Source organism: Narcine bancroftii, chromosome 11 (assembly GCF_036971445.1).
Source record: "Narcine bancroftii isolate sNarBan1 chromosome 11, sNarBan1.hap1, whole genome shotgun sequence".
In the NCBI taxonomy this organism is placed as follows: domain Eukaryota; kingdom Metazoa; phylum Chordata; class Chondrichthyes; order Torpediniformes; family Narcinidae; genus Narcine; species Narcine bancroftii.
Genome location: NC_091479.1, coordinates 74,932,884 through 74,954,953, shown reverse-complemented (window position 1 = coordinate 74,954,953; position 22,070 = coordinate 74,932,884). Strand labels below are relative to the sequence as shown.

General features: G+C 41.3%; 1 protein-coding gene across 6 annotated transcripts in view; it reads right to left on the bottom strand.

The window, feature by feature from the left end:
* Window positions 1-11,101: 11,101 nt before the first annotated feature.
* The window catches only part of LOC138745913 (proline-rich protein 5-like), a 362,551-nt gene continuing 351,582 nt past the window's right edge, over window positions 11,102-22,070 (bottom strand). For all 6 annotated transcript variants that reach the window (XM_069903427.1, XM_069903428.1, XM_069903429.1 and 3 more), the window contains 2 exons: window positions 16,139-16,277; window positions 11,102-12,536 (listed from right to left, as the gene is read on the bottom strand). In XM_069903427.1, the coding sequence (XP_069759528.1) occupies window positions 11,977-12,536; window positions 16,139-16,277 (699 nt within the window). In that variant the 3' untranslated portion in view covers window positions 11,102-11,976. The remainder of the gene's footprint in view (window positions 12,537-16,138; window positions 16,278-22,070) is intronic.

The window sequence follows — 22,070 nt, the reverse complement described above, 5'->3', positions numbered from 1 at the left end:
GCCCTAGGGGTGACACTGCCAACTGTGGGAATCACTAATTTAGAGTCACTGAGTTTCCATGAATTTGTCTCCAGTGCTCCCACAATCTGCAGGCACACACATCTAACGGCAACCTCAGCTCCAGATTCAAACATCTGACAAAATCAAGAAGCCTTCAGTGGCCAAGGCCCTTCAGGACTCCTTATTGACTTCTCAGATCCCAGCTCCAATACCTAATTCCAGTGAGCCAGTCTTGCGCAACCCATGCAGCTCCCCCAACTATACGTCGCCATATCTTGTGTGGGCCCTTCAGCTGCTGAGCTCCTCTCTAGTTCACTGCTGCAGTCACCGTTCTGTAGGGTCATCACCTCTGCTTCTCCTCCTCAATGTGGGGGTGGGTGGGGGGAGGGTGCTCTTCCTATTTCTGGTGCTCTGTACCTGTCTGCTGCTTCCCTGGTGTCTGCAACCCTTTGTGGCCACTGCTGAGCACAGGCGGCGCAGTCTTGGGCACAGATCCTGTGGTTGCATGATTTTACTTACACCATCAGCTCCTTTAGCAGGCTGTTTGGCGTCTGTACGGACCAGTTGAACCTTTAGGTGTAGCGCTGTGTCTCTGCTCTCCCATGTTTGCTCCAGCGGCAGTGCTGCTGTTATAGCAGGGCTGCCATTTTTTTCCAATAGTAGTGGGTAATTTAAAAATATATACATGTGGATAACACCTGTGTAGATACATGTGGATGTGGCTTTGATACCCTCCCAGTTGAATTGATTTTGTTACGGAGTCCAGAGGACCCCAAAAACCAGCAGTAATAGATATGCACCACAACACAGGGTTACTTAAACAAAAGTTGTTTTTAATTATATTTGAACAAGAAAACAGAATTAAACTTTAACTTATTACTTAACCTACTTAACTACCTAATCCCCCCTCTAATACTAAGCGCAGGATTTTGTGTGTAATGTATATTTAAGATTAGAAAAGTTCTTTGGATCACACTCCAATCTCACTGGTTGCAGGCAATTCTTGTACTGTGGACAGAAGTTACCATGAACAAAGTTCACCAGTCTTTGGTGCTTAACAGGCAAATGATTACCACTCAGGAGGGTTCTTGCTAGTTTTCAGAGAGATTCAGAGAGAGATTCCTTTTCTAGGACATCCACAACTGATTCCTTCTCAATCAGTCTTGCTGACGAAACTTGCCCTCTTCAGATGATCCTCTTTCTTTCAGGTCACCTTTCACATCGCCAGTCTTCTCCTTTGACCAGGCAGCCTTCCAAACTTTGCCAGCTTGTCCCTCTGGAACAGATTCTGTCTCTCTCCTCTCTGTTTCACACCCTCCCTCTCTGAGAGCAAAACTCTGCCTGCAAAGATCACATGCTCTCCCAGGCAAGCTGCTGTCAATACTTTGTTGCTTCCTGCTAAAAGCATTCTGCAAAAGTCCTGCAAATATTCGGTTTTAAAATGTGTGTGTGCACAAGCTGCTCTAACAATTCCTCCCAAACCACCTCTAAATACATTCACAGTTTCCAGCACAGAGAATGAAGATTGGCATATGAATGATGATTATTTCAATATGGTGCCAGAGGATATCCAGTGTGCATGGAACACTTTCTGTGTGAGTGATGATAGCAGAATGATGAATCTTTTTTTTTGGTGGGGGGGGGGGGGGTGCTTAAGACCACTTTTTAAAAATAGGATCCTCTCTCTCAAAGGTCGATAACAATACCAATGCTGAACGCTAGATGTCAGGCTTGGCCATCACTTTTGTGGTCCTGCTTCAGTGGAAGAAAATTTCGATTTGCACTAGATGGCCTTCGTAGCTTAAACTTCCATCAACTTGTGAAGAAACCCTGGCTGAAAGCCAAAATTATTTGTCTCTGACCCATGTGAATATTATTCTAACTATTTGATCAGCATTGGAGCAGGACGATACATTACTCATTCTGTATTTCAGTGAAATTTATACAGGTTCCCCTCACTATCCAAAAGTAGAGCGTTCCTATGAAACCTTCTGTAAGCTGAAATGGCATAAAGTAAAGAAGCAATCATCATTAATTTATATGGGAAACATGTTTGAGGGTTCCCAAAGCCTACCAAATCATACTAAATAACACACAAAAATAAAATAACATTAATGTAGTAAAAGTAGGAATTATATAATAAGTACATACCCTATATCTTTTTCTTTCTCTTTGGCTTGGCTTCGCGGACGAAGATTTATGGAGGGGGTAAATGTCCTCGTCAGCTGCAGGCTCGTTTGTGGCTGACAAGTCCGATGCGGGACAGGCAGACACGGTTGCAGCGGTTGCAGGGGAAAATTGGTTGGTTGGGGTGGGCTGTTGGGTTTTTCCTCCTTTGCTTTTTGTCAGTGAGGTGGGCTCTGCGGTCTTCTTCAAAGGAGGTTGCTGCCCGTCAAACTGTGAGGCGCCAAGATGCACGGTTTGAGGCGATATCAGCCCACTGGCGGTGGTCAATGTGGCAGGCACCAAGAGATTTCTTTAGGCAGTCCTTGTACCTTTTCTTTGGTGCACCTCTGTCATGGTGGCCAGTGGAGAGCTCACCATATAATACGATCTTGGGAAGGCGATGGTCCTCCATTCTGGAGACGTGACCCACCCAGCGCAGCTGGATCTTCAGCAGCGTGGACTCGATGCTGTCGACCTCTGCCATCTCGAGTACTTCGACGTTAGGGATGAAAGCGCTCCAATGAATGTTGAGGATGGAGCGGAGACAACGCTGGTGGAAGCGTTCTAGGAGCCGTAGGTAATGCTGGTAGAGGACCCATGATTCGGAGCCGAACAGGAGTGTGGATATGACGACGTCTTTGTATACGCTTATCTTTGTGAGGTTTTTCAGTTGGTTGTTTTTCCAGACTCTTTTGTGTAGTCTTCCAAAGGCGCTATTTGCCTTGGCGAGTCTGTTGTCTATCTCGTTGTCGATCCTTGCATCTGATGAAATGGTGTACCATACCCTATATAAAGTAGAAATAATTCACTTACCAGAAATGGGAAGACAGCAAGCACACTGGAAGGCTGGGTGTAGTTCCTGGGGAAGGAGCTTGGTGGCGTCACTCTCAATTCTCGGGGTGCGCTCTCCCTCTATAACCGGCTTGCTGCAAAATAAACGTGGAATGCTATTTTCGCTTTCAGCCTTTTTTTCGTAAAAGCGAAAATCCTCTTTATATTTCTTTCCTTTAGCAAAAACAGGTACTAATGTAGGTCTTTTGTAAAAGCAAAGTGGCGTAAAGCAAACTTTCAAAAAGGGGTGGGGGATACCTGTATTTTTAATTTTTAATAATAAAGTCTAGAGCAGCCTGGTGCAATGTAGCACTTGGACTCTAATAATTTCCCTCAAACAATCTGTTGGAGATATGAGTAGAGTAGGGTGGGACTGCATCTCAGCAACCTGAGAGCTGCAAGGGGGAATAGTGAAGAACCTACTCGGAATGCAAAGTTCAGAAAATTCTGGTAGTTTAAATGGAATTTAAGTGTGAAGTCAGGCTCTTACAAAATGCAAAGATTGTGGTTTCCTGTAGCAAGATAACAACATTAAGACATAGGTTTATAGATATAATCTGCATTTAAACAAAGGGGAATTCAATACCTTGCAAATGCTTTTCAGATTGTATATATTACATTGTGCATTTGTTTAAACCCAATTCTCCTATTAGCCAGATTCAGCATTTTTCAGGTAAATGAAAAATCTGCAGACATTGGGGTCCAGTGCAGTACACAAAAGTGCTGAAGAAACTCAGCAGGTCATGCAGCATCCATGGAAAGCAAAAGGCAGTTGATGTTTCGGGCCTGAGCACTTTATGGCTGTGGATGCTGATTTTTCTCCAGTAATTTAGTGTTCATGGTTTTCTAGGAGCTTTGCATTAAGAATTTGAATGATATGATTGGGATTCCAAATCCTTCAGATGTAGTGAAAAGTTGATGATATTTGATACTGAGAACAGCAATGTAGGACTCCTGCAGAGTCTCAACTTGAAACTTGGACTTGTACCCTTTAACTCAGTAGATACTGCTTGTTCCAATGTTCAGTTTTGTATCTCAGCTTCCAGCAACTGCAGTATCTTCTGACTTAAGTCTGTGAAAGGCACTGGCCATTTGGTCACCAAGACCCTGGCAACAATGCAGTGCATCACTCCAAGGGTATGGCTGCTGGTTTTCACAGAGCAGTAGGGTATACTGCCTCATTACACTGAATTCCATCTGTCCATCCTGCTTTCTGAAAGGGAACCTTCAGTCTCCCTTCCATCTTGTGCTCTTTGTTCTTACCCTCCTGCTAAATCATCTCTGCCTGACTTCTTCGACATTGCTGCTTCATGTAAATAAGTGATGGCACAAAAAAATTTAAGTAATATCCTGGTCAGAAATTCAACTCCTTGGTGGTGAGACCATCTGACAGGTCATTTCAACATACATTTATGGCAATGAGAGAGGTAAGCCTCAGGTGTCAGAAGAGTATGCATGTTTATAGGTTTGGAGTTCTAAATGGAAAATGCTGAACAGTGTGCATGAGATGAAAAAAAAATGACAGCAGGCTGACTTTATACAGATAGCTTGGTTTTTATTGGTTGTTTCATGGTTCTTTATTTATAGGGATTCGGTTTAGCATGCAGATTTACAAACTTCAGTGGTTGAGACACCTGTGCAAAACATTGCTTTGAAAGAGCTGCGGTTTCCTCTAATGTGACTCTAATTTCAAGACTCTAGTGTTAAGTTTCCCAATATGTTCCCCAGACTAATAACATGGTTGCTCAGTGATGAATATTCGAACAGGCAAGGGAAAATCACCTAACCCAAGAATACTAGTATCGATTCTTAACTGGCTTAATTGTCATTCATATACAATAGGAACAACATCATTTTAAAAACCTAGTTAAGTATTCAGAAAATACAGTGCAGGTCCAGGTAATAAGGATAATTTTTAAAAATCAAGTTTCAATACAAATGAAATTCCATCACCATGCAGTTGTACGTCCTATCCTTCCCATTGTGTCCTTTTCACATGAGCTTCTCTTCTCCACATCCAGTCTTCTGCCCGAAATGTCAATCATTCTTTTTCTCCCACCTGTTCATTCGACCCACTGATCTTCTTCTTGAAGATCGTCTTTAGCCTCAGGTTCTCACATCTGTGGTCCCTCTGTTTGTCTATATAGTTGCAGGATCTTCGTGTTTACAACCTGGGTATTGGTGTGAATTTTCCAGTTTTGAGATGTGTGATGATCTGTATATGAATGGCAATGATTAAAGAGCTTTGATGAAAACTGAATTAGGCACATCACTTCATTCTCCAGTTTTCGATTGTTCCTGATTGCATGTTTCTGGATGCAGCTATTCCAAGCAGGCACATACAAATACAGATCAGAAGTAGGTCACTTGAGTCTATTTCATAATTTAATAAGATCGAGATTTATCTGATTAGAACCTTCAATGGGCAACCACTTCACTCAACACGTGTGCTCAGTCTGTGGCTAAACAATTTAATTCCCCCTGCCATTCCCACACCAACACGCCTGTCTTCTGCCTTATCTATGGCCCTCATGAGGTTAAATGTAAGCTTAAACAATGCATCATATTCCTCTTGGACAGCCTTGAACATTGATATTTCCAATTTTAGGTTACCCCCACATCTAGCTAGTTCCACTGTTCCCATTTTCTTCTTTACCTACTCTTGTTCTTCTTTTTCTTGCTAACCCTTACCCCCTCCCAGTGTTCTCTCCCTCTACTGTCTCTTAACCTCTCCTATGGAAGTAAAGATCTGCCCAGTGTACACTCAACTAGAGTGATCAATTTAGGCAGATGCCTACTTCTACCCTCCCACCTTCTATCCAATACCCTGTTATCTCTTAGCCCTCCCTAGCTTCTTCCTTCACCATCTTCTCTCTCTCTCACCCCCACCCCCAACTTGCTGTTATTACTTTCTTCCTGATAAGAGGCCCAATTTGCAATGTTGCCAGGCCATTGGTATCCATGAATGCTGCCTGACCTACTGAGTTCCTCCAGTTTCTTTTTCACTTGTCAAAACCATATTAGCCAATTTAAAATAAATGAATGCTCATTTGAAAAAAAATAGTATATTTAAAGTCTGCCTTAGTCCATGATAAAACCATGTCATTGGGCTGCACTAAGAGTGCACTGCTATTCTGTAATTTATAGAAATGTGTTTGTCTGTGAAGAAGTCATCACATGCAGTGAAAGGTCTTTGCAGCAATCTCAATCTGGGGTGAGAAATTATTTGAAGTGATGCGAGAACTGGTAACCAGATGGCCCAGAGCAGAATGGCATATCTAATGAAAAGGAAAATGTTACAATCTAGAGAGGAAAGAGCTGGGAAAGGAGACAAATCTGATTGTTCTTTTGAAGTGGCTACATGCACGGGGCATCAAATGGCATGTTCTTGTTATGAGAAATGGGTGATTTTGTGGAAACTAATCAAGGTGATAAAAGTTAGATATTAAAGAAACTACTCCAGAATTCAAAATTGTATTGGTAGATGGGAGAGGGAATAATGAGGTTGGCATTTGGTAAGACTGACAATTGAGGAGGAGGTTAGCCAAGGTCCTGAGATGATTGTCAAAGTTCAAAGAAATTGGGGAAACCAGAGCGGGAAAAAAAATTCAGCACAGAACTCAAAGGAGACTTGCCCAAGTTGAATGACTGGCCAGGAGGTCCAAATAAAGACAAGGTAGGTCTCATGGGTGCAGTGGAAATTATTGGCACGTCATCCATTGAAGCCTGTGTTGTTTGCATTGAGCTGTCAGTCAGCCTCAGTCCTCTGTACGTTCATCCCAGACTTTATACAATTCCTGAACTTTTCACTGGTCTATTTGTGCTGCACACACAAATGTGCTGTGATTACTAAACCCCTTTCAAGAGTGCTTTAAGAATAAATGGTATTTCAAACTGATTAACTACTTCCCTCTACCACCCACCCCCCACTCCCACCCCTACCCCATGATCACATTTTTCCAGGCTATTATTCATCAGTCTTCACAAAATCAAAAATTAAAATCAACAAAACATGCATTAAGTAGAAGTCGCTAAGAATTCTTGGAGTGTTTAATTAACACCTTCTCTGTCATGCTGATTCATTAATTAATTCCAGTTCCCTTGTGCTCAGAAATGTTCAGTGTTCCCACTCCTCATTGGTATTCAACTGAGACATCCTTTATACTTGCTGTGTGTTTTCAAAGGTTAGGCAGTTTGGGTCCAGTACACAGTCTAAACATTAGAGTCTGACTTTAAAAGATTAAGTTGAGAAACAATTCTTCGTGGAAAGGACGGTCCATTTTTGCAAATAGTAAATTGATACCACATTTAACTGTGTATGTGCCTGGTTAGAATGGCTGCATCCAGAAACATGCAATCAGGAACAATCGAAAACTGGAGAATGAAGTGATGTGCCTAATTCAGTTTTAATTACTATGTGTAAGTTAGAAACTGAATGTTTAGTTATTGAGCAGATTTGAGAATTAAATTGAGTTTTTAGTTTCTAGGCCGACTGAGTATATGAAGATTGAAGATCAAAGTGATATCGTGACAATAGCCTTGGCCTTGTGAAATGGAACTGTTAGTGTGTGGACCTGGGCCTGCTCCTGTTCCTATTATGTGTTATTTTCTTGCTATGCAGGAAATTATCGGCATACATTGTCTTGGGAGGCAAGGGTAATGTGGCTAGGGCAAGAAAGGATGAGAGGTGACTTGGGGGTCTACAAGATTATGAGAAGCCTAGATAGGGTGGACAGCCAGCACCTTTTTCCTGGGGCGAGAGTAAGAGGACATCTGTACAAGGTGAGGGAAGGAAATTGTAGGGAAGACATTGCTAGGGGTACTAGTGAAGGTTGGTACAATAGAGATAATTAGAAGTATTTTAAATAGGCACATGGATGCAAGAAAATAAAGGATTATGGGTGTGAGATAGAGAAGGCTTAGATTATTATGTTGAAATAGGTCGCCAGAACATCATGGGCTGAAGGGCCTGTACTTTGCTGTAATGTTCTAAGTTCTACATGAGGATTCCTCAACTGCAAAACTTCACTCTGAAGAATGATCACTTGAGTTAATGGCAGCGAGAAACATATGTCAACAGAAATGTATGCACTTGCGTGGACTGCCATGGAGGATAAAAATTACATGACACCAAATTAGTGCAGCAATCAGTGCAAGCATTGTTAAATATAACAATTGAAATCAAGCTCTCATTCTTGTAATGAAGAAACAACATAAATAATGCAGGTAGTTTTCCACTGCATTTCAAATGATCATCTGTTCATCAATTTATGAACTAGACAGTTGTTAAATCAACACAGTTGAGATTTACTGTTCATCAATTATTGTGATATTTTACCAATTTTGCACAGTAGTTTACAATTGTAAATTGTCAGTCACAGAAAGGAGAACATTTGTCGTAAGAAAAGCAGAGAGTGCAGAGCCCAGGATTCCAATAAGCAAATAATGCAGCCTGCGATGTAATTTATTTTTCTTTTTTTTCCAAAATAACCTTTTCATTAATAATATCTGTTGACTAGTCGCTCACACTTATTTATTTTACCATATCTCTACCCTGGTGCGTGATGTTTATGCATTTTTAATACAGTAAAATAATGACAGGCTGGAATCCCAGCATCTGGCTGTACACCAATACAATCTGGGCTCAGTAGTGACAGTAATGGACTGAAGCCGTTTTGACCCATGTGGTTTAGTCAAATTTGTTTCTAATTTGAATTCCAGTCTACGTTGTTTTAATCAGCGATGATGAGGTTATTGTAATTGGGGTTAGTAGTTCTCAATCTGGATTGCCAGCTACTCCTAGTAGAATTGGTGGAAATGCTTCCATTGTCAAATAAAATTTAAATTTAGACCTACAGCAAGTAACAGGCCCTTTTGGCCCACGAGCCTGTGCCGCCCAAATACCCTAATCAACCGACAGACCTACCCCCCCCACCCCTTTGTTTTGAAGGGTGGGAGGAAACCGGAGCACCCGGATGGACCCTCGCAGACCAAGGGAGAACACACAAACTCCTTACAGACAGCGCCAGATTCAAATCCAGGTGGCTGGCGCTGTAATAGCATTGCGCTGACCGTTCTGCCCTTTTGTTTGTTCATCGAACAAAAGTGATTAACAAAGAATGAAACTGTAAAGGATATAACAGAAATCTCAAAGAATTATATTCATGTATCAGCAAACAAAAGTGACAATTCGGCTTGCTTCACAATAATTCTGAATACAGAATCTTCAAAAGAAAGGATGAGATGTTAAATTGCTTTATCTCCACATCAAATCATTCCCCCCCCCCCCCCCTTGTGCAGAATCCAGTTACTGTTTTAATAACTGCTCATTGTCACAGAGCCAAGCACACTGAAATATACTCTAATACACAAAAGTGCTGGAGAAGCTCGGCAGGTCGTGCAGCATCTTTACATTACAAACCAAAATTTCAGGCCTGAGCCTACCTGTTTTTCTCTCGTGCTCAAAACATTGATTGTGAATCTTCGGTACATAGAAAAACGCTGTATGATCTGCTGAGTTTCTCCAGCACTTTTCTGTATTAAATTAGAATCACAGCATCTGCAAACTTTGTTTGACAGAAATGTATTAATTGCATTTATTAACACTTGAGCTGTAGCCCATCCATTGTACACTGGCATTTTAAATGCTCATCTAGATGTATCTTAAAGGTTTTGAGAGTATCCTCTCAGGCAGTGTTCCAGGTTGCAATCCCCATCCTCAAATCCCCCCTAAACCTTCTACTCCTCACCTTAAACCTATGTCTTCTGATCTTGGACAGCACTGGCTGGCATGGGAGAAAGTTTCTTTCCACTTGCATTCTCAGTTCTGTATACTTGCATCAGATTCCCCCTCAGCCTCCTCTGCTCCAAGATCAAGAATCTCTGCCTATCCTCAATCTAGGCAACATTTTCCTCTGCATCCAATTGAGTAGAGATGTGCTTTTCCTATGGTGTTACAACCACCGTTATAAACCAACAGTTATATCAAAATTTTGCTCTATTTTCTATGAAGGCAAACATCCTGTATGGCTTCCTCACTACCCTATCTAACTATGCCACCACTATTAGAACTCTTTGGACTTGTTCAAGAAAGTCCCTTTGTTCCCCCAACAATCCCTATAGCCCTACAATTCATGGTCTTTGTTCTAACTTCATTTGTTGTCGTCCCCCCCACCAACCAAGTGCATCCTCTCACACTTACAGGATTACATCTGTCATTGCTCTGTCAAATTTTCCTGCTGATCATTGCCATTCTGTAGCCTAAGCTTGCCCTCCTCACTATCAACAACACCATCAATTCGTGTCAACTGGAAAAGGTCCTATTCGTACCTCTGACGTTGACATCCAAGCACATGGCAAACAGCAGGCACCATGACAATGATCCTCTGGTTATACCTCTAGTCACAGGCATTCTATCACAAAAATGAGTCGCCCATGATCACCCTTTCATCTATCACCAAGACCATTTTTAAATTTTGCCTTGATTCCATGCTCTAAACCTTTGGTCCAACATTTCCGTGCGAGATCCTGTCCATGCCCTTTTTTTTAAATAAAGGATCTTCCACCATGAAAAAAATCCATGTTGATTACCCCCAATCAATCTCTGCCTGTTTAAGTTTAATTAGTCCTGTACCTTAAAACATTTTCCAATAAATTTCCTGACCACTGACTCGACTATCTTGGCTGTTAACCAGGCTCTTCTCTGTTGTTCTCCTTAAGTAAAAGGTACACAGATTCTATCTTTAGCAGTGGTTTCAAATTTGCATTGAGCAATTTTATTGTCTGAGAGGATTAATTTTTAATTTATTTCAAAATACCTTGGGTAAAATCTGTGGTAAGATTCACTTTTCCTACCCTTAAGTTACATGAATGACAAAATGCATTTTCCTGGGGTATTCTATAATGGATGCCTTAGAAATTATTCTGTAGTTCCACCAAGCAGCATTACTAAAAAAAATAATTCTACTGATTTGTCTTTTAAAGAGAAATATATGTGCACATGCCAATATTCAATTGGCTTTGTAACGGAATGGAATTCTCTGTAGGTAACTTCTGTTGGGTTCCATTCAAAGGTAAAGAAATACAATAACTATATTATCCCAAGTTCTGGTAAATCAGTAGTTCAATAAATTTTATCACAAAAATTATTCTTTTCAAAAGATACAAATTAGATATGTGAGACTGTTTAAATTTAACATGAGGAATTAAAAAAGATACAAATATTAGACATGATCAGTTATCAGACTGAAATGATTTGATGATATTTTGTTCTTTACAGTAGGTAAAGATTGGTGATTAGTGCATGCACCTTATGTCTAAACTGGTTAACAGCATCTGGCTTTTAAATCAAAAGATGAGCTTGATGTCCTACTCAATATTGCTAACAATATTGTGGAGTTTGAAACTAAACACCAAATCCTAATTATTTTAAAAACAATTTCATTAAAATAATCTATTTCTGGCACTTAGTGCTACCAAACGTATTCTCCACAACTCTGCCATCAACTGGAATTGGAGCAAGGAACAAATTGTATGTGAGTATTAACTCAGAATAAACTAAAACAATACCTTTGGAGTTTGTACACTAGAGAAATGCATCTACAGTTCCCATTGATTAATCTGCCTTTGCAGTGAAGACAAGCTAATGGTGTAGGGAGGAAGCAAGAACTTTGCACACACAGACATGGTCTGTCTTGGTCCGTCCGGGCTGGAGATGATGATGATGTTGAGTATAAATGTAACTAGTGTCTCAGGCTCAAATGAATTTGTTTCAGGTCATATGTGTCACTGGACTTCGCAATGGATTCTAGGAATCCTATTTCAAATTCCGATGAGCTATTCTAAGTGCTTTCTTCCTCTTCTATTTAACGAACTAAATAACAGTTGACCATGAAATAACCAGAAGTGCAACAGTGACTGCAATTGTCGATTCTTTTATTTATTGCATTATTATGTTCCTGGCTTTGCCTGGTCTTGCTTTCACACCACACTTTGTCTGCTCATCTCTCTGCTGTATGTTGGTGTCTCTGAACATCTATGACCAAAGTTGAGAAAAATGCCCTCTGATTCCAACATGTTGTCCACTGTGCTTTCGGGACTGGGTGTTGCCGGCATCATTGAGGAGCTGTTTGATAAGTCATTATCTTGGGCATCACTTGGATCCTCAACATGGAACAGGTCCTGCGGTTGGCTGATGATTGGTTCACTCAAAGTCTTGCACTGTAGAAGTTCACTTATGGCTTTTGTGCTGGTCCGCTCTTGCTCTCCTGGAGAGTGATTTCTTGTTGCTGTGCTAGCCATGGAATCTAAAGTGGGAGTTGTAGCACAGGGACTAAGATTTAAGAAGCCTTCAGGCTCATTGCAAGTTGTCATTTCTGATACAGAATGCCTTCTGATGCCTGTGCCGTTGACCAGAGTTCCTTCACACTCGTATTCTGCAACAGGTGTTAGCATTGGATTGTTGTAGCTCTTCGAGCGCACAACAGGATTTTTGGTCAAAAGTTCACTTGACTTGGAGCAACGTGGAAGTAACTTTTTTTCTAAAAAAGAAAAAAAAATTATTGTAAGAAATAATGTCACAACAAGGCCAAGACTGAGGTTGTGACCTGCTGGCAAATTCACACAGTTACATCCACTGGAAGAGGTCACTTCTGACAACCAAAATTTACTGTATATACTTGTGTAACAGTTGAGCTTTGGGGACCAATGTTTTGGTTCAAATTTGGGGGTGTAGACTTTTACAAGGATACTATTTTTGACTGGTAAGTACCTGCATCGTTCAAGGCGTCAGGAGCTTGGATGGGCAGGACTGGGTGGTAAGTCTGCATTTGGGGCATTGGGAGCTAGGGTGGGCTGGTGGGCACGGCGAGGATCCACAGTCAGGGCATTTGGAGCTCCGGTGGATGGGTGGTCAAAGCAAGGATCTGGGTTAGGGCATTGGGAGCTCATATGGGCGGGTGGCTGAGGTGAGGGTCCATGGTCGGGGCATCGGAAGTTCGAAGTTGTAGCTGGGCCCAAAAAATGGAGGGGGGGTGGTCAACCTTTGCATGGGGTATACAGAAAAAAGGGTGGTTGATTTTTACATGGGATTGACTATTACACGAGTATGTAAAGTAAATGGTAAAGTGGGCTTGAGGGACCAAGTGGCCTGATGAGTCTTCCTCAAGGGATGGAGGAAGCTTAAAATGTGTGAATGCACAGTCAAACATGTGCCTGTCAGTTTTTGTGTGCAACTTTAGCATGCTCGTGTCTTTGAGCATGTTCGTGTTGATCTACATGTCCATTCCATGCATTTGTGTCTATCTATATCTGTGCACATCTGCATTGGTGCCTATGCATTGGTACCTGTGCTTCTATGCATGTGTGTTCTTGCATTTGTGTATGTGCATCATTGTTGGTGTTTACATGTGTGTATGTGCAACTGTGCATCTGTACACCTGCATGTGCGTGTCTTTGTATTTGTCTGTATGAATGACAGTATTATCAGCCTTCCTGTATCTCTGTGCATATTTCAGCCTGTCTTCACGTGAGTTTGTACATAACTGTTGGGTGACTGCAAGTGTGCATCTTCATGAATGTGCCTGTGAGACAGTATATGCATGTCTGTGCACACAACTGTCTGCCTGATAAAGACCACGTATCTATAGACATCTGTGTCTTAGAGAAAGAGAGAGATCCAAATACTCATCACCCTCTGAAATAATTTTTGTTGTCTTAATTCATTTGTTTGAAGCAGTGACTTTCATTCTACATTCTCCCCCAAGATGAAATATTCTCTCCACCTCCATCCTGTCAAGACCTCTGAGGAGCTCAGTCATACAGCGTGCTTTGGCTCAACTTGCCATTGCAATAGCACCTGTTTCAACCACCTCCTCTGGCAGCCCATTCCTTATGCCCACCACACTGTGTGTAAGAAAAGTTACCCTTCAAATTCCTGATAAATCTCTCCTGCTCATTTATGTCCTCTGGTTACTCTGGGTAAAAGACTCCAGGTACAAGTTCACCCAATCTATTTCTCTCATGATTTTGAGATCACCCCTCCAAGGAATAAAGCCCCATCTGTTCAACCTCTCCCTATAGCACAGCCCCCCACCCCGAGTCCTAGCTACATTCTCAATTTTTTTTCTGCAGCCTCTCCAGCTTGTTGACACCTTTCCCTGAGCAAAACTGAACACAAATTGGGCCTCACTATGGCCTTGTACAACTGCAACACTACTTCCTAACTTTGATACTCAGACTGATGAAGGCCATTGTTCTTAATTGGGGTGCACAGCCGTAGCAAATATTAGAAGACATCTGTTTAAAGTGAGTGGAGGAAAGTTTAGGGAGCTGTGGTGGTGCCTGGAATGCATTGCCAAGGGAGATGGTGGAGTCTGGTACAATAAGGACATTCAAATGATTCTAAGGTAATTACATGCATGTAGGAAAAATGAAGGGTTATTGATGTGAGGTAGGAAAAAATTGGATTGTTTTGAAGTAGGTTTACATTGGTTGGCACAATATTGTAGGCTGAAGTGTCTGTACTGTGTGGTAATGTTCCATCTCCTGTAACAACTGCACATTTGACACATAGTCATTCCCAAAACTGCATACATTCCTAATCTAATGTCTTTTGGGGAAACTCAGTCAGTGATGTCCAGCTCCTTTTGAACAGTTAAGTTCAATGTAAGAGGAAAGAAAATAACCGATTCTTTTTGGAAGTTAGTATAGCACAAGATGATACAAGGCATTGGTTCACTTTATTTTTGAGGAAATCAGAGCACCACATAATGATTCTTTCATGAACTGACTAGTAGGTACCAAGGAGGTGATTAGTGGGAAAGAACGAGTGAATGAGGGAGGAATGGGGAGAGGGTTTCCTGTGGAAGGAGGTGAGGGGAAGATGTCTGGTGTGGGATGGTGAGTGGCAGAAGTTGTGGAGGATAACATGTTGGATGTGGAGATGGGTGGGTTATTAGGTGAAGACCAGAGGAATCCTGTCATTGCACTTGGGGGCAGTGGGGGCCACGGCAGATGTGTGTGAAACAGAGGAGATGTGGGTAAGTGCTGAGTTGATGGTGGTAGAGGGGAACCCACTTTTTTTTTGAAGGAGGACTTCTCGGATGATGTGAAATAGAAGACTTAATCCTGAGAGCAAATGCAACAGAGACCAAGGATGTGAAGAAGTGTAGTCGAGGTACCTAGGAATTAGTAGGTTTGTAGAAAATATCTGTAGAGAGTTTGTCTCCTGAGATGGACCAAGTGAATTTGAGGTCAGGTGAAAGTTAGCAGCAAAGTGGTTAAAGTTGACAAGCTTATCATACTCGTACTGTTACATTTGTTCATACAACAAATGGCTTCAAGTCTAAAGTGAGTTGCTCTATTGCAGCCTACTAAAAAGAGCCATGAATATAATTCAGCATTGTACACATTTGCGTAAACTTTGGCTCTAAAGGTTGTTATAACCGAAGGGTGGTAGTGGGGACGAGCTCCCACTGCTGCACAAATGCTCTTCACAGCATGTGACTCAAACAGCCTGTCAACCAAGTCAAACTCCTGGCATAGTTTTTATGCCCGGCAGAGCTGTTGTCACTGACAGGAGAAGGGGCAAAGGCGGACCATTGGTGCCTTGTAACCAGTTGCACCGGGGAGATGCGGATCGTTAACCATGGATGGTAACTCATCTATGAGCGGGGAAACTCTGATTTCAACCCTCTGCTGCTGTGGCTATGCCTGCTTTGGGAGTGAATCCCGGGGGGTTGGGGGGGGGGGGGGAATCTGGAGTCGAAGGCGGCTGAATGCTGTACTTGGCATCAGCTCAGCAACTTCTGTGATGCTGCTGGCACCACCCTTCGTCGTTCCTTTGGACCTGTTATTAGCATGGAGAAGCGGGGTCCTACTGCATGTGTAACAGACAGATCTCCATATCAACTCTGCCCTGGCTTGTGCCACTCCACAGTGACTACCAGAGGCACGGTACCCATGGTCGACCACGACCGACAGAAGCCAAATAAGAAGAAAGAATACATTTGGGGTGATTTTCAAAAATTTTAATTTCCAGTGGTGTTAGGACCTTGGGCATTAAGATATCAACTTTACCAAAGCTGGCTTAATTTCTCAATGATTTATAGTTAACAATTGAGACCTGGTTACTTGTTCTTACCCAGAAAACATGCTGAATGTGTTACTTGTTCATTTCCCATGTGCAGTCCATATGTTCCCAGGTATGGAGACACCACCTTCTGTATCAGCAACTCTAACCGCAGGTAATCCCCTGACACACCCTTCGATTCATGAACTCCCTGAAATTTAAACAGAAGTCAGTTCACTGGCTTGGTCGTAAACTGAAGATTGCTACTTGAATAGTAGGCTTTCCAATGAGCGTAAATGAACTAACTTTCATTGTCAAGTCTGGAACATTCATTTTTGAAGACCAATGTCCTGGGTTCCTGTTCCATTCAAAATCATTAACTTTCACAAAAGTCACTCTTAACTTCATCCTAGTTTGTGGGTAAGCAATACAGACATACAAGAATGTAGAATGTAATCTGGTTTGTGGAGTTTATGAATAGCTCATTGAAACCAGTAGTGAATGTTGAATTCATTTCAACCAAGGACAATACATTCTGGAGTGAATGACTGGAATGGATGAAGGTCTAGCTTGTATTAGTTCTTTTCAATGCTTATGCACATTGTTGGGATGGTGGAAATTGATTCCACCTTTTGACTATATGTTTATATCCTGAATGATCAGACAAAACTTGGGATGGTTTGTATCAAAGAAGAACATTCTCAGGATTCGAGAGAAGATGAAAAAAATCAAATTAAGTTATCTACTCTACCCAACTAAGAAAACCGAGGTTACTGAAAAACCAAAACTCCTTTGATTTCAACAGTCAATCACCGCGATGGCGTATACTCGCCTGACATACAAAATCCAGAATGCCTGGATGCTTCAACAGATTCCAATTTTGTAGGAAGAATTCCATCTGAATCCGACTGGGTTAGAGTAAGGTTTCCACTTTGGATTTAAGAACAATTGTTCACTATTTGAAGTGCTCACGACAGATAAAAGAGCCTCTCACCTGTCCTTGCCCCTTTTCTTCTGCTAGAAACGTAGATGATAAACTACACCTTTCACTGCTGAAACCAAATTATATTTCTTTACTCCCATCAGTGTTTACAGCATTGTACTCACTTTGTGGTTCATCTCTTCAGCCTTATAACATCTTTCATGTGCTGAAGAAAGTTAAGGCTGATTATAAATGTGCAACAAAGTGTAATCATCGGCAACATCTCGTGATCAACGTAAGCCCGAATTGTTGACTGTTTGTTTCGTCAAAAAAGACAACACGTGATATAAAAACAAGCCATCCAAGCCCCATGTAGGTGTTTATGCTCCACTCTGCCCCGCTCCCATCTTTCCTTGTGTAAATCTATCATCTTAGCTTTCCATTTCATATGCTTTCAACATCTCCTTCAAATGCACCATTAGTAGTCTGTTCCAAACATACTCAAAGAAATAGTTGTCAAGTTATGATCTTAAATAAAGTTGAAAAAACAAAAATGTCCCTCAAGGCAACATCTGATTAAGTGATAGGGCTTTTTTTTTGTATTTGTGAAATAATTCTCTTTTATATCAATTCTTCAAAACTGACATTCCGTTGAACGAGACTCTGGAAGTTCTACTCCAACATGCAACATCCTGAGTTACGAATGTACACAGTACTAAATGACTGTAACTTTTCCACAGTGGCCAACCTTAGATTTCGGCTCTTTGTAGTTTAAAGAGTATTACCACTGAACAATAAGGAACTTTCATTGTGGACTTCAACTACCGAGGAACATTTCAAACAAAATTAAGTTCTCTTGAAACGATGGGTGGAGTTCCATCTCAGTCACACAGTTCCTTGCAGCATTTTTTCTAATTGGCCAAACACCTGCTCAGAGAGTATGTGAAAGATCAGTCTCTTCAAAGTGTTACAGGCGAGGAATGACACCGTGGACCTCAGTCCTTTTGACTTTCTCCCATCCATGGCCTGATACCAGAGGCAAAGATGACATAAGGCATTAGTATTTTTAAGCTAGTATTTCTAAAAATTAGCTCTGATTCCACAAACATTTGAAGAATCTTGCTGCAAAATCACAAAAGTTAAAATATACTTTGCAATACATTATCTTTTTGTTCTCAACATTGCAAAGGTCACAGCAAAAAATTCTCAGTAGATCTCTGTAATCACTGACAAATGAAAATATGTTACAAAATATGAACGATTGTTAACTGCTAACTCGAACCTTCATCACTTTGCTTGCTGCTCAAAGCAATTACTACGTCCTCGTGCATGCACTTGGAAATGGCTACATAACTACATTTCAAACTACCTGGAATTCAATCAAACAGAAATTAAAACAACCGGCAAATAAGTCTGATCAATACGACTGGGCGGATGGACCCCGCAGGGGAGCGCTAAGATTTTATTGGACACGCGCAGGTTTGCCCCCACTGAACTAGCAATGCCCCTCAATGCACGTGCATCTTTTTTGCTGTCGCCATTGCGTGGAGGTGTGTTGGGTTGCGCTGAGGGCCTGACCAGGTTGCCTTGGTGATGATGGGAACAAACATTCAGCCAGTGGAGCAATCCGGCCGTGCCCTGCCTGCAGCAGCTGTTTGAATAAAGTTGCGTTGGAATGAAATGGCCATACCCAGGATGAAGAGCCAGTCAATGCTGCTCGTTGCTGGGCGACTCTCCCAAAATGGCAGCCTATCCCTGCCATGTGTCTTTATTTTTATTAGTATTGTATATTATTAGTAAGGCTTTATCTGTAAACTTGGGGGAGTGGGTTAATTAAGAGAGTGGCAAGCGGCTACCACAACACTGTTGCAACACCAGTGACTGGGGTTCGAATTTAAATTTTGTAGGTTACGGGAATTACTTGATTAAAGTGAACTTTACACAATTAAAGACTACAATCCTAATTTTTTTTTCAAGTTACTTTTCCATTTTGTATCATCTTTTGTCTTTTAACCGATGTATTCTTAATGCAGATGTATTAGTTAGGTATTGTAAGAGCAAGTCTCAGTCAACTAGATAAATCACATTTCCAGCATCTGTGATCCCGTAGTTGACAGATAATGGGGATTTTACTGTAAATATTTTGTGATCAAGTTCAAAGACAGATGAGTGAAAGAACAGAACACCATGTACAAGTACTGTATTTGAAGAATGCTTATATTTAAGTTTCCGATTATCCGAAATGTCTCAGTTAAGCAATTTTTCGGATATTCGGGAATTTTTTCTAAAGCAACCCAGTAGCATCAGGATAATACTTGATCCCAGACACCCCCCCACAGTCATCAATCTCTGGCACCACCTCACCACCATCGCAAATCCTGCCCAGGAGCCTAAGGTCCCCACTCCTGCCCGGAAGCCCGAGGTCTCACCTCACCTGTAAGTGGTAGGAAATTGCACAGGGATTGTCCTCTAGCAGAATTTCAACAACCCCTGCTGAAAGGGGATTTGACGAGGGAGCAGCTCGGGCGAGCGGAGAGGGAGCGGAGAGGGTGAGCGGGGAGAGAGCAGCAACGCAGCTTGGGCAGACAAGCGGGAGAAAGAGAGCATAGCGAATGCCACAATGCAATTTATCGCAAAGTTGCAATGACTCATGGCAAAAAAAAAGACAATTTATAAATAATCCTTTCCTCCAACATTGTGACCTGTGGACAAATTGCCTCCTTTTATAAAACTGATTCCCTGTAAACCCCAACATTTTTTTTTCAAATTGTGATACATCACCCGAAAAACTTTTGGAAATTCGGAATTTTGGTTGATCGGTTTTCGGTTAATCGGAACCTTACTGTAATGTAAACGGTGGTGTTACTGCAATATTTCAATTTTATTCTAAGCAAATTCTGTTCATTATTGGGAGCAATGACAGCATTTGCAATAACTTGGTAATTAAAATATGACATTGCACTTTATGGATCAAATAAATGCTTGTGAGGTACTGTAAACTATCCTACCAGAACACAGTAGCTGAAAACTTGGAACTTTGAATGGGAAGAAGAGTATTTAACATGTAATATTAGAAGCAAAATTAAATAAAAATGCTGCTACCCCTGTATCTTGAAAACAGTGAAGGAACATTAACCATATGTTTTTAGGCAATGGTTAAAATAGAAGCCTGTGCAGAGCAAAAAGAAGATAGCTACTGAAACCGTGGCATTAAGGGATATTCTGAAAACAACTGGGACAATCCTCAAGGAGAACATATTCAGAGATAAATAAATTTTACAGCGAGAGAGAAATTTGAACTCCAATTAAAAATGAAAGTGCTGCTTTAAATGATCTTCACATGGTATCAATGGATACACTTTAAATGTGCTTTATTACAAATATTTGTAAAATAATATTGACTCAGAATATTACACAAGCCAAGAAAACTCCCATGATTGGAGATAACAAAGTTTAACCACTAATAATAATCAGTATATAGTGCAAATACTGTTTATTTATTTTTCTGTTAATTCATCATGGGCTCCTCAAACAGTTGAGTAAAATATTTCCGAGTGCTTGCACCTTTCCCAACCAAAAAGGCCCCTCCCCACCACACTTTTACTGTTACAGCCTTACTCCACTCTATTATGTTTCAGATCAATGATCAGCTTGCACAAGCTCTTGCTTTCTATTTGCAATTAAAAAAAAGTATCATTTAGCTTCTCCACCTCTGCATATACAGTACTGTCTCAAGACAAGTCACATGGTTCGTAGGAGACCCTTTTCAATCACACACGTCATTTCAGTTGGGTGAGATGAGTTGCTGTAATGAAAGAGCAAATCAAACTTCCAATAAAGTTTCTGTTCTGGGGTTTCCATTAGATTCAAAGGCGGCCAATATTTCTTCAGACTTATCACAGCGCAATATCCTAAGATTCTCTGAAATTGCTTCCCTTCCTCTTGTCAGAGGGGTTCCTGGTATCCAGTGGTCATAACTCCATCCTGCTTTACATCCATATCAGCAGCAGTGTGGAATTTATACTTGACAAGAGTCGGTCACTCTTGTGACATCAGCTGTCTAATCCTTTGTTGGGTGAAAGCCCTCTGTATTCCAAACGATCCCATATATAGACATTGAGCAGGTTACAACTGGATGTGATGCATGCACTCTGTTCCATCTGCTATTAAAACGCGTTTCCACAAAATTAAAGCATTATTTCCCATGTCCCCAGCAAGGATGGCATTTCCTGTTAGATTTTTATAGATTATTAATATAATCTACAATAACAGCTATATCTGCCTACTCCATTTCTCTAAATTCCTCCCCACCCTACCCAAGTAGCCATCCATATTTCAACATTCTGGCGAAAGGTTAAATATCTTGCCAGACATTTATGAACTACCCCATAGACTGTAGAATAGTACAGCAAACTATGGGGCCCTTCAGCCCTCATTGTTATGCTGACCTATATAAACCTACTCCACTCCAACCTAATCTTTCCCCACTTCACACCCATAACCCTAATTTTTTGTACATCCTAAGTGTCTTTTAAAAGCCCCTACGTACTTGCTTCCGCCACCCCACAACAATGCATTCCAGGCATCCACCGCTCTGTTTAAAAAAAAAATACCTCTAATGTTTCCCCTAAACCCCTCCACTCACCTTAAACTGGTGTCCTCTGGAACTTGCTATTAGCACTCTGGGAAAATGGTGCTGGCTGTCTGCCTTGTCTATGCCTCTCATAATCTTATATTCCTCTATTAAATCACTTCTCATCCTCCATCACTCCAAAAAGAAAAACCCTTGCTCTGTCAATCTTGTTTCATAAGGCATTTTCTCCAAACCAGGCAACATTCTGGTAATTCTCCTCTGCGCGCTCTCTAAAGTTTACATACACATCTTCTTTATAATGAGGTGACCAGACTGAACACGTGGACTAACCAGAGTTGTACAGTGCTGCATCATTACCTCACAGCTCATGACCTCAATCCCCCAACTCATGAAGGCCAGCCCACCATTCGCCTTCCTAACCATCCTAATAACTTGCCCGGCAACTTTGAGGGATCGATGTGTGGCATTGAACCCCAAGATTCCCCTCT